The sequence below is a fragment of the Coenobita brevimanus genome, chromosome 73, assembly GCF_032717465.1.
Source record: "Coenobita brevimanus isolate Jiangsu-jjx chromosome 73, ASM3271746v2, whole genome shotgun sequence".
NCBI classification, from domain to species: Eukaryota; Metazoa; Arthropoda; class Malacostraca; order Decapoda; family Coenobitidae; genus Coenobita; species Coenobita brevimanus.
Window position 1 is genome coordinate 35,716,449 of NC_137026.1, and position 12,500 is coordinate 35,728,948.

Genomic DNA, 12,500 nt, shown 5'->3' on the forward strand with positions numbered 1-12,500 from the left:
TCCCTTCTCCTTCCATCCATCCATCCCTCCTTCCTTCCTTCCTTCCTCCTTCCCCCCTTCCCCCAAATTCTCTCTCTCTCTCTCTCTCAAAAATTCTTCCAAGATCAACCAGTTTTTTGTACATTCCATTTTCTTTTTCAGATTATTAATTTTTTAAGATAATATATATTTTTTTTAATATATATTGTACTGATTATTTTTTTCAGACATTTATATATTTCTTTTAGACCAGATTTATTTTTTATTTTGATTTTTGAGTTATCATGTTTACAAAAAATATATATATATGATTTTATTTATTTTTGATGCTGTGATTTGTGTTTGTTTACATGTGACAGCCGTGCACATGTCTTTGTTTATATTTGACACCCACCACGTGCTTTTATTTACATTTTTCATTCAACCGCGTGTCTTTATTTACATTCCCCACGTGCTTCTGTTTACATCATCCACTCAACCACGTGTCTTTATTTACATTCACCACGTGCTTCTTGTTTACATCTTCGACTCAGCCACGTGTCTTTGTTTACATTCACCACGTGCTTCTGTTTACATCTTCGACCCAACCACGTGTCATTGTTTACATTCACCACGTGCTTCTGTTTACATCCTCCACTAAAACAACCCACGTGCTTCTGTTTACATCTGCTCAACCACGTGTCTTACATTCACCACGTGCTTTTGTTTACATCTCACGAATGCACCACGTGTTTTGTGTCTGTCCAGCGCATGACGAAGACGACCAGACACCGCCGCCGCTGCCCTCACGAAACTACATCACGAAGCGAATCATTTGGCCGGACGGATCGGAGGAAGTGATACTGGACGAATGTAGGTCGCGATATCCAGCGCCCAAACGCGTTCCAGACGTGTCCTGAACGTGTCTGGAACGCGTGTTGGCTCTGAGCGCGTGGCTGTGTGTGGGAAGAATATATATATATATTTTTGACTTTAAGAATAATATATATTTCTTTTACTTCATTTTTTATGGATTTTGTTTCGTCTTTCTAGATTGTGTAATAATATTTTTCGAATTGATTTTTTGTTTTTTTACTCTCTCTCTCTCTCTCTCTCTCTCTCATTCTTCCTCCTTACCCTTCCTCCTCCTCCACTCTCTTTCGTCCTCCTCCCTTACTCTCTCCTCTCTTCTTTCATTCTTCTTCCTACTCTCTCTCTCTCTCTCTCTCTCTCTCTCTCTCTCTCTCTCTCTCTCTCTCTCTCTACGTGAAATGATCTGGAAAAGGACGAAAATCTGGGCCAAGTTAAAGTGAAAGGATTATACTCAACCTTCTTGTTAATGAAGAGAATAATAATTGTTTAAAAAGGTGTACTAATTGATTTAACATTATTGCATTATTTATTTTTATTATTATCATTTTACTCTACTGTTTATTATTATTATTATTATTATCATTATTATAGTTATTATTATTATTATTATTATTATTATTATTATTATTGCTACCATTATTATTATTATTATTATTATTATCATTATTATTATTATTATTATTATTATTATTATTATTATTATTGCTACCATTATTATTATTATTATTATTATTATTATTATTATGTTCATGATTATTATTATTTTTTATTTTCTTAGTTATAATTCCCACACACACACCACGCGCTCTCTCTTTAAGGTACACATGCGCAGTCCTGGGCGCAAAATGCACATGTGAACGTATTTGGCAAGCATACGCACATGGATGTACACGCTACCCACGCACTTGTAAACGTAGTCTCCTTAGGATTGCACGCACATGAACGTAAGAAATGCACATGTGAACGTATTTAGGAAGCATACGCACATGAACGTAAGTAATGCACATGTGAACGTATTTAGCAAGCATACGTACATGAACGTAAGTAATGCACATGTGAACGTATTTAGCAAGCGAACGCACATGAACGTACACACGCTGCCTACGCGCTTATGAACGTATTCGACTTTCATTGCACGCACATGAACGTATGAAACAAATGCACATATGAACGTACTTAGTAAATGCACATATGAACGTATTTTAAAATGCACGTACATGGAAGTACTTAGCATATGCACGGGTGTGAACGTAGTTAGATACGTACACAAGCATGTACACGGACATCACGCACACGCACACACAAACGGACAGGAACTGAAATATGCACACACACACACACACACACACACTTACTACGAAATAATTTGCACTTACGAATAAATATAGACGTATTATTATTTTCCCTTACGATTATTGTAGTAGTTACGATGGCTGTTACTATGATTTTAGGAGAGAGAGAGAGAGAGAGAGAGAGACAGACAGACAGACAGAGAATGTATGCATGTAAGAGAGAGAAACTATGAATGTATGCATGGAGAGAGAGAGAATCATGAATGTGTGCATGTGAGGGAGAGAGTGAATCATGAATGTATGCATGTGAGAGAGAGAGAGAGAGAGAGACTATGAATGTATCCATGTAGAGAGAGAGAGAGAGATTAGATAGATAGAGAGAGAGAGAGATGAAGGGAATGTGGTGGTGTGGGCTTGAGAGAAAACGGAGATGACGTGATAACCTGATTTGAGGGGAGACTTCCTTGCTTACCCCCAGGCCTCTCTCTCTCTCTCTCTCTCTCGTTCTTCCTCTTCCTCTTCTATTTTCACTTCCTCATTCCTTAATTTTCTCTACCATTTTCCTCCTCTCTCATTTTCTCTCCACTTTCTCTTTCCTCATCCTCTCTCTCTCTCTCTCTCTCTCTCTCTCTCTCTCTCTCTCTCTCTCTCTCTCTCTCCCTGTGTCTTTCCTCTTCACTTCTCACTCCCTTCTCTTATCTATATATGTACGTTATGTATGTATGTATGTGTATGTATTTATGTATGTATGTATATTTGATGGTTGCATGTGTACTTGGCCGTCTGTATGTATGAGAGAGAGAGAGGTGGAAAGGGGAAGAGAATTTAGATCAATTTGTGTGGGTATTTAGGTACATGTGTGCGTGTGTGTGTATGTGTACGTGTGTGCGTGTCTGTCGTGTGTACTTAGAAAACGACACAGGGGATCAGTGGAATTGCCTTTCTCTCTCTCTCTCTCTCTCTCTCTCTCTCTTTCCCTCTCTCTCTTTCCCCTCCCCTCCCTTTTCTCTCCATCTCTCCCCCTTCATCCCCTTCCGCTTGTCTTCCCTCCCTCTCTCTCAGCCTTCCTTTCTCTCCCCTCTCTCCCTTCCCCTTCCTTTCCTCTCTTCCTTTCCTTACTTTCTTCCCCTCTTCTGTTTCTCCTCCATCCCTACCTTCCTTCTCCCCTCCTTCTTCCTCTCCTCTCCCCTCCCTCCCTCCCTCTCCCCTTCCTCTCTCTCTCTCTCCCTTCTTCCTATCCACTTCCTCCCCTTCCTTCCTCTTTTTCTCCACTTTCCTCCTCCTCCTCCTCTTTCCTAGTTTTCCTTCCTTCCCTCCCTCATCTCCCCTCCCCTCCCCTCTTCCTCCCCCATCCCCTAATCTCGCCTCTGGACTCTAGACCAATCATATTGAGAGAGAGAGAGAGAGAGAGAGAGAGAGAGAGAGAGAGTGAGTGAGAGACAGACAAACAGACATACGGACAAACAGACAGATAGATAACTAGAGTGAAGAGAGAGAGAGAGAGAGAGAGAGAGAGAGAATGAGAGAGAAAATGAATAAGAGTTGTATTCATATTTACGTATGTTGCTTTAAATACCTGTCAATTACCTTCATATACCTGTTAATTACCTTTCCCTGTTAATTACCTTCATACACCTATTAATTACCTTCATACACCTGTTAATTACCTTCATATACCTGTTAATTACCTTCATATACCTGTTAATTACCTTCATATATCTTAATCACCCTCATATACCTGTTAATTACCTTCATATACCAGTTAATCACCTTTACCTGTTAATTATCTTCATATACCTGTTAATTACCTTCATATACCTGTTAATTACCTTCATATACCTGTTAATCACCCTCATATACCTGTTAATTACCTTCATATACCAGTTAATCACCTTTACCTGTTAATTATCTTCATATACCTGTTAATTACCTTCATACACCTGTTAATTACCTCTGCTCACCTGCTAATTACTTGGTCCAGGTGTGGTGGGGGGTAGTAGTGAGGGCAGGTGCCAGGCAGTACCCCCGCCTAAGGGACAGACACCGTACACCATATCCGTCACCGTAACGAAGGGGACGCAAGGTAGGTATTATTATTATCATTATTATTATTATTATTGTTATTATTATTATTATTATTATTATTATTATTATTATTATTATTATTATTATTCTACTATTACTACTGCTACTACTACTGCTACTACTACCATTACTACTACTACTACTACTTCTACAACAACAAAGAACAACAATAATGATGATAATAATAATAATAATAATGTTAATAATAATAATAATAATAATAATAACTAGGTCAGAATATAAAAAAAGACATCCTTTCTCCATAATACGTTTAAGAAGCCTCTCACTCCTCACAAGATGAGAGAGAGAGAGGGAGAGAGAGAGAGAGTGTGTGTGTGTGTTTTATGTATGGAATGTATGTAACTGTGTATGTGTGTACGTGTATGAGAATCTATGTATACACGTGTAGATATACCGTACAGTATAGGTAAGTATATATGTATGTGCGTTTCCTTGAACCTTGGTGGAGTTTGACCGTGTGTGTGTGTGTACGTATGTGCGTCTCCTTGAACCCTGCTGCTCAAGCCATACACACACACGCGGCTTAACCCTGTCTTCCTCCCTAATCCCCCTTTCACTGACCTGAAAACTTACAAAAATGACAGAAACAAAACTATGTATATTTTGTCTATTTTATTCATTATCCTTATCTATCTGTCTCTATTCTTCACTCTATCTATCTGTCTATCTGTCTATTTTGTCTACGCATCATCGTCGTCCATCCAGGCTACGGATTCAGCGTGGCGTGGACTAAACCGCCGCGGATCGAGAGGATAGACCGTAACTCCCCGGCCGAGAGAGCTGGGCTGCTGGAAGGGGATTATATTATATTCGTGGGGCACCGTAACGTGGTGAAGGCCGAGGAACACGCCATCTTGGACTTAATCAGGTGAGTGGATGGCTAGGTAGATGGATGGGTTGATGGATAGGTAGGTAGGTAGATGGATGGATGGATAGATTGATGGATGGATGGATAGATTGATAGATAGATGGATGGATGGATGGATAGATTGATAGATGGATGGATGGATAGATAGAAAAATGGATAGATAGATGGATGGATGGATAGATAAATACATAGATAGATAGATGAATGGATGGATAGATAGACAGATTGATAGATGGATGGATGGAAGGATGGTTAGATAGGTAGATGGATGGATAGATAGAAAGACAGATGGATAGATGAATAGGTGGATGGATAGATAGATAAATAGATAGAAAGATAAGTAGATATATTTTCCTAGAGATTTATTTTTGATGTTAAATTCCTGTATCACCACATCACCACACCTCTCACCACTACTCCGTGTCCCTAGGGAGTGTGGAGAGGAGCTGCCCCTTGAGGTGTACCGGAGGGGGGTGTCCAAGCCCCCCCGTGGACTGGCAAATGGATCCGCCCCCTCCTTGGCCCCCTCCGACCTCCCCCCTCGCAACAATAGACTCTCCCATATCTCCTTCGCGTCTGAGGTAGGATGGGGGATTAGTGTGTGAGGGAGGGAGGGAGGGAGGTAGGGAGGGAGAGAAGAGGGAGGGAGGGAGAGAGACCCCCCCCTCCTTCAAGATAGACTCGTCCACATCTCCATGACGTCACAGGTAGAGCGAGAGAGAGAAAGGAGAGAGAGGGAGAGAGAATCGAGGGAGAAAGGAGAGAATGGGGAAAGGAGAGGACGAAAAGCAGAATTGTGAAGTGTGTGTGTGTGTGTGTGTGTGTGTGTGTGTGTGTGTGTGTGTGTGTGTGTGTGTGTGTGTGTGTGTGTGTGTGTGTGTGTGTGTGTGTGAGAGAGAGAGAGAGAGAGAGAGATTCAAGGTGAGTAAGGAGTAAGGTGATAAAAGGTGGAATTTAATAAAAATAAATCGATTGTTGACAGGTAATGAGGTAATTTGTAGCCTAATTAGCACACCTGTAATTATGTCCATCTTAACACCTGTAGTATGTAATTTAGCCTTGGACTCCCTGACATCTTCCTGTTAGCGATTTATTCTCCTTGTCCCGTATGCCAGATTGTGTTTATTAGTATTCTGGGCGTGGACTCCCTATCATCATCCCATTAGCGATTTAGTCTCCTTAATTACGCCTTCACCTTGCCCGTACGCCAGATCGTGTTAATTATACCTTGACTTAATTACGTAGGTGATACTCAGGTGTAATCAGGAGGATGAATCGCTGTGGAAAAGGTGTTAGGGAGTCCAGAACCAGTTACCATCCACTCACTGTGTTTATTTAATTCCTGTAAACACGAAGGAAGTGTATATATATTTTTTTCTATACTCTTTTCACTCTAACCTGGCCTAGAATTTCGCCCTCTGACGGCACTTCTTCGTGACTAGCATCATCCCTCAGCGTAAATTTATTGCTACAGCTGATGAAGGGATGGCAGTTTCGGGCCAGGTTGAGGGGAAAAGGGTATAGATTTTAGGCCAATTTAAAGGGAAACGAGTATTGATTTTAGGCCAATTTAAAGGGAAGGGAGTATTGATTTAAGGCCAATTTAAAGGTATATTGTTTTTAGGTCAATTTAAGGGGAAAGGAGTGTTGATTTTAGGTCAGTTTGAAGGGGAAGGAGTATTGATTTTAGGCCAATTGAAAGGGCAATTTAAAGGGAAGGGAGTGTAGATTTTAGGTCAGTTTAAGGGGAAGGAGTACGGATTTTAGGCCAATTTTAAGGGAAAAGGGTATTGATTTTAAGGTGACAAAAATCATGTTAAAGATACAGGAATTAAATAAAATAAATCGCCCTAGAATTTAATGTGTAGAATAAGATGTAGTTGTGTGATAAAGTAGAAATATATTTTTCTGTACAAACCCACAAACCAGAGTGTGTTAAGTATTATAAGTACTTCGTGTTAAGTGTATAAGTACCTGGTGTTAAGTGGATAAGTGCCTGGTGGTGAGGGGGGGGCCATGGTGGTGGTGAGGGAGTGTTGCAAAGTTGAGGTGATGTTGAAGAAGTGTGATTGCAGTGCCTCGTCTATGTTGGTTAACACAGGTGCTTGCAATGTGTTGATAGAGAACCGCGTTTACATTGGCTGGGGAGACTCCTTAACACTTGTCCAGCGGCGAATCATTCTAGTATTGCACCTGAATATAGCCTTGTGTGTCAGTGATGGAGGGTGTGGCAGAATTAATTACATAGGAGAAGCACAATTAGGATTTTAATAGTGGGGTTGTTAAGTGTAATTATGGACGGGCCAGGTACAGGTGTTTGAGGTGGTGTGGGGTATATCAGGAAGGGGGTGGGTAGGTATATTTCAGGGCTAATTTTGCGTATACCTGTTGCAACCCTTTAAGATGTTGTGCGTATGAGGGCTGGCCAGGTATACAGGGTCACTTCAGGTATACTTCAAGGGTCACTGCATCATACAGACACCCCCTGTGGGTTCGCCTCTGGAAGTAGTAGTGTAATAGCAATGTACGGCAGAGTCTCAAGGTGTAATGTGCTAATGATGTGGTGATTATCTGACTTCATTTCTCGTCACTCATAATGAAGTCTTTGAACACAATAAGTAAAGTGTATGTAGTGTGTCTAATACTACCATGGCCGCCACTATCATAACTACCACCATACCACCACAAATACCACCACACCACCTTAAATACCACCACACCACCATAAATACCACCATACCACCTTAAATACCACCACACCACCATAAATACCATCATACCACCTTAAATACCACCACACCACCACAAATACCACCACACCACCACAAATACCACCCTACCACCATAAATACCACCACACCACCTTAAATACCACCATAACATTACCCCCTACCATTACACATTACCTTAAGTTACTCAAATGTAATGTATAGTACTTGTAAATTGTGTGCTACATGTAATGTAATGTATATTGAAGTACATGTAAGGCCAGTGAGGGGGTGTGTAGATCATTTGTACAGTAGCAGATGTAAGTAACTTTGTACAGGTATTTTTTATAAGTAGATAGATAAGTAGATAGATAAATTGTACAGTAGAGAAGTACTTGAACCAGTGCCAGTAAGAGAGCAGTATTCACTTCTTCGTGACTAGTAAATGTGTTCCTGTGTCTAGTGCCAGTAACAGAGCAGCACTTCTTCGTGACTGTCATGTGTGTGTCTGTGTGTTCAAGTGTTCAGAGTTTCAGACAGTGTTCACATTGAGTACAGAGCTCCCTAACACCTCTTCCTTAGCGATTTATTTTTTTCATACGGCCGGTACTACAAAGATATTTTCACGTATATTACACAGGGGGTCAGTCACGTGTAATAAAATAAATCGCTTAGGAAAAAGTGTTAGGGAGCTTCCGGAACTCTAAAAAGGAAGGAGGGAGAGAGACAGAGAGAGAGAATTGTCACAAACTTGATCCAGTACATAATAATAATAATAATAATAATAATAATAATGTGATTGTCTGAAACTATGAAAACCTGCATTATATATTTTCCAAAAATTATATACTTCAGATTTCGGGTCCCCCCCCAAAAAAAAAAAATAAAAAAAAAAATAATAATAATAATAGTTTGTAAATAAACTGTATATGGATTTTCAGATCAATTATTTTTATTATTATTATTATTTTTATTTTTTTATTAATTTCGTTTTTTCTCCTATTTTTTCTGTAAATTAAAAAAAAGTATATAATTATTTTTTTTTTGTAAATTTTTGTAAATATAAAAAGTATTGTGTTTTTTTTGCCCTTGTTTTTTTTATTTACCCTTTTTTTGAGTAGATAAAATTTTGAGTAGATAAATTTTTGAGTAGATAAATTTTTGGGTAGATAAATTTTGAGGTAGATAAATTTTTGAGTAGATAAATTTTTGAGTAGATAAATTTTTGGGTAGATAAAATTTTGAGTAGATAAAATTTTGGGTAGATAAATTTTTGGGGTAGATAAATTTTGGGGTAGATAAATTTTGAGTAGATAAATTTTTGGGTAGATAAATTTTTAGGTAGATAAAATTTTGAGTAGATAAATTTTTGGGGTAGATAAATTTTGAGTAGATAAATTTTTGGGGTAGATAAATTTTGAGTAGATAAATTTTTGGGTAGATAAAATTTTGGGTAGATAATATTTTGGGTAGATAAATTTTGAGTAGATAAAATTTTGGGGTAGATAAATTTTGAGTAGATAAATTTTTGGGGTAGATAAATTTTGAGTAGATAAATTTTTGGGGTAGATAAATTTTGAGTAGATAAATTTTTGGGGTAGATAAATTTTTTGGGGTAGATAAATTTTTGGGTAGATAAATTTTTGAGTAGATAAATTTTTGGGGTAGATAAATTTTTGGGGTAGATAAATTTTGAGTAGATAAATTTTTGGGTAGATAAATTTTTGGGGTAGATAAATTTTGAGTAGATAAATTTTTGGGTAGATAATTTTGAGGGTAGATTAATTTTTGGGGTAGATAAATTTTTGGGGTAGATTAATTTTTGGATAGATTAATTTTTGGGTTTGATTTTTGATTTTAAAAAGTAGATCTGGTATATTAATTTTGAAAAACCGAGACTTATAAATGGGCGATACTTTTCTGATTACTATGCCAATCCTTTTTTTATATTTTACTTTTTCATTTTATTTTGAGTTATTTGATGACGGTGCGATATAGTAATGGATATTTAATGTTGATAAATGATAATGTTATCTTACGGGTAATTATAGTAACCATGTGCTTATCAGTGTCTTAAATCACAGCATAAACCGGAGAAGAATCGGCGTTTCGGCCATGTTTTCGCCGATACCGATGATGATGATGATAATGATGATGATAGAAATGATGATGATAGAAATGATGATGATGATAATGATGATGATGGTGATGATAATGATGATGATGACGATAATGATGATGATAGAAATGATGATAATGATGATGATGATGGGAAAGTTTGATTATAGTTCTTCGACTGTGGCCAATAGATAGACAGATAGATAGATAGATAGATTGGTGTATAGACAAGAATCGATAGATAGGTAGATAGACAGACACAGACAGGTGGGTTGGGGGTACAGGTGGACAGATAGATAGATAGATGGACAGATAGAAAGACATAGATACTTGGACAGGTAAATAGATAGACAGATAGATAAGCAGGCAGACTGAGAAGATAGATTGATTGATAGAGACTTAGATAGAAAGGTAGATAGATAAATTGATAGATAGATACTGATTGATGAATTTCTACTTGTGTTTATATTTCTTGTTTTTCTAGTCTCTCTCTCTCTCTCTCTCTCTCTCTCTATCTCTCTATCTATCTATCTCTCTCTCTCTCTCAATTTATCTATGTCTGTTTATGTGTTTGTCATACATCATCTATAGCTGTTCTTTTCGTCTCCCCTCCTCCCTCCCTCCAACTCCCTCTTCCCTCCCTCTCTCTCCCCACTCCCTCTTCCCTCCCCTTCCCTCCTCCCCCCCCAGGGCAGCCCAGGTGATCGCCAGGGGACTGTGTTTAGCCTCATCAATTGCGAGCAGTCCTTCATCAACTCCTGCAGGTTCGGAATAGAGCGATACCTCATTCCGCTCAAGTTCCGAACCGACCTCCTGACCCTGACCGAACACGAGGCGCTCTTCAACAACATGGACCAGGTGAGAGAGATTTAGAGGAGATGGAGAGGGATGTGAGAGGGGTTGATAGAGAGGGATGTGAGAGGGGTTGATAGAGAGGGATGTGGGAGGGGTTGATAGAGAGGGATGTGAGAGGGGTTGATAGAGAGGGATGTGGGAGGGGTTGATAGAAAGGGATGTGAGAGGGGTTGATTGAAAGGGATGTGAGAGGGGTTGATAGAGAGGGATGTGGGAGGGGTTGCTAGAGAGGGATGTGGGAGGGGTTGATAGAGAGGGATGTGAGAGGGGTTGATAGAGAGGGATGTGAGAGGGGTTGATAGAGAGCGATGTGAGAGGGGTTGCTAGGGCGGGAATAGGGGTTCAGTCAGCGATACCTTATATTGCTGAGGCCTTAAACAGATCTCTTGTCGCTGACCCAACACGAGGCGCTTTTCACCAACGTTGACCTGGTTAAAGGGATGATAAGGCTGAGGACAAAAACGCTGCCTTGTATTGTTCTTGTGGCCAATAGTTCCAGTAAAGGCGCGTCCACACGTCCCCTCGAACATATATTGGCAACATGTCCGGGTACATGTTTGCAGCAGTATTTGGACAGATGTATGCAAACATGTTTCAGTGAAGCTTCGAACACTGGCAGCAGAGGTGATGGGATAAGTGTGTCCATACCAGGCCAACATCATGTGGACGCTGCTGTTCCTGACATGTTTGCAGCTTGTTCGTTACTGTGTTGCTTACATGTTCCCAACACTTGTTTCAGCACACGTGTGGACGCGGCCTGTGGGCTGATCAGATTTAAAGGTGCATCAGGGTCCGGATCCGGATGCGGAAATAAATCATAAATGTTACTGGCGTTGACGGAGTGTTGTGCATCGTATTTTTTTTTTTTTTTAATGAAGGAAAAATAACAGAGCCGGAAGCCTACAAGTTCTTCTCTCAGAAAGAACTGAACAGATGATATTTTAAAATGATGACGATGATAATAATGATGACTGATGTTAATGATTCCACCTCGTCTCATCACTTAGGTGGAAGTAGGTTTGAGATGATGATGATGATAATGATGATTCCACCTTGTCTCATCTCATGGGTGGAAATAGGTTTAAGATTATGCTGATGATGATAATGATGATGATGATGATGATGATTCTGGCTCCCACCTCACCCCATCTCTCCCAGTAAAATCCCTCTTAAATCCTGTCTTAATACTGAGGTGGATAACAAGAAAGGTGAAGGATTAATCTAGATATTTTAAGATTCCTGCCTACCTGCATTTCTCCCAGGTTAATTACATCTCTGGATTTACCTGGGGGAAGGTGTGTCAGGTGTGCATTCTCGTCGGTCCCTAACACCATTTCTTAAGCGATTTATTTTGCCTCATGGGTTACTGTCATCTTTGTTGCTTAAATCATTCATATATCGCCCTTCGAGTCTCTGTCCATAAGGTCCAAAAGGAGGTTTACCATTCGGACCTTGAAATGAATCGCTGAGGTAAAGGTGTTAGGTAGGTAGGTAGAGAGAGAGAGAGAGAGAGATAGACACGCCATAAGGAATGAGGAAATGGGAAGGAGATAGAGATAGATAGAGAGATAGAGAGAGAGAGCACTAATAAATCCCACGTGTTAATTAGATGATTAAATAATGAATGATTTAGTACGCTATCTGTCTATCTGTCTATTTATCTATCTGTCTATCTGTCTGTCTGTCTACACTATCCATTTTTCCTTGTCTATATCTATCTAT

At 39.4% G+C, this 12,500-nt stretch overlaps 1 protein-coding gene across 1 annotated transcript in view; it reads left to right on the plus strand.

The window, feature by feature from the left end:
- The window catches only part of LOC145407533 (uncharacterized), a 100,580-nt gene that overhangs the window by 25,908 nt on the left and 62,172 nt on the right, over window positions 1–12,500 (plus strand). Inside the window, exons 6-9 of the mRNA XM_080278457.1 lie at window positions 4,105–4,206; window positions 4,935–5,097; window positions 5,528–5,678; window positions 10,614–10,781. Of these exons, the coding sequence (XP_080134583.1) occupies window positions 4,105–4,206; window positions 4,935–5,097; window positions 5,528–5,678; window positions 10,614–10,781 (584 nt within the window). The remainder of the gene's footprint in view (window positions 1–4,104; window positions 4,207–4,934; window positions 5,098–5,527; window positions 5,679–10,613; window positions 10,782–12,500) is intronic.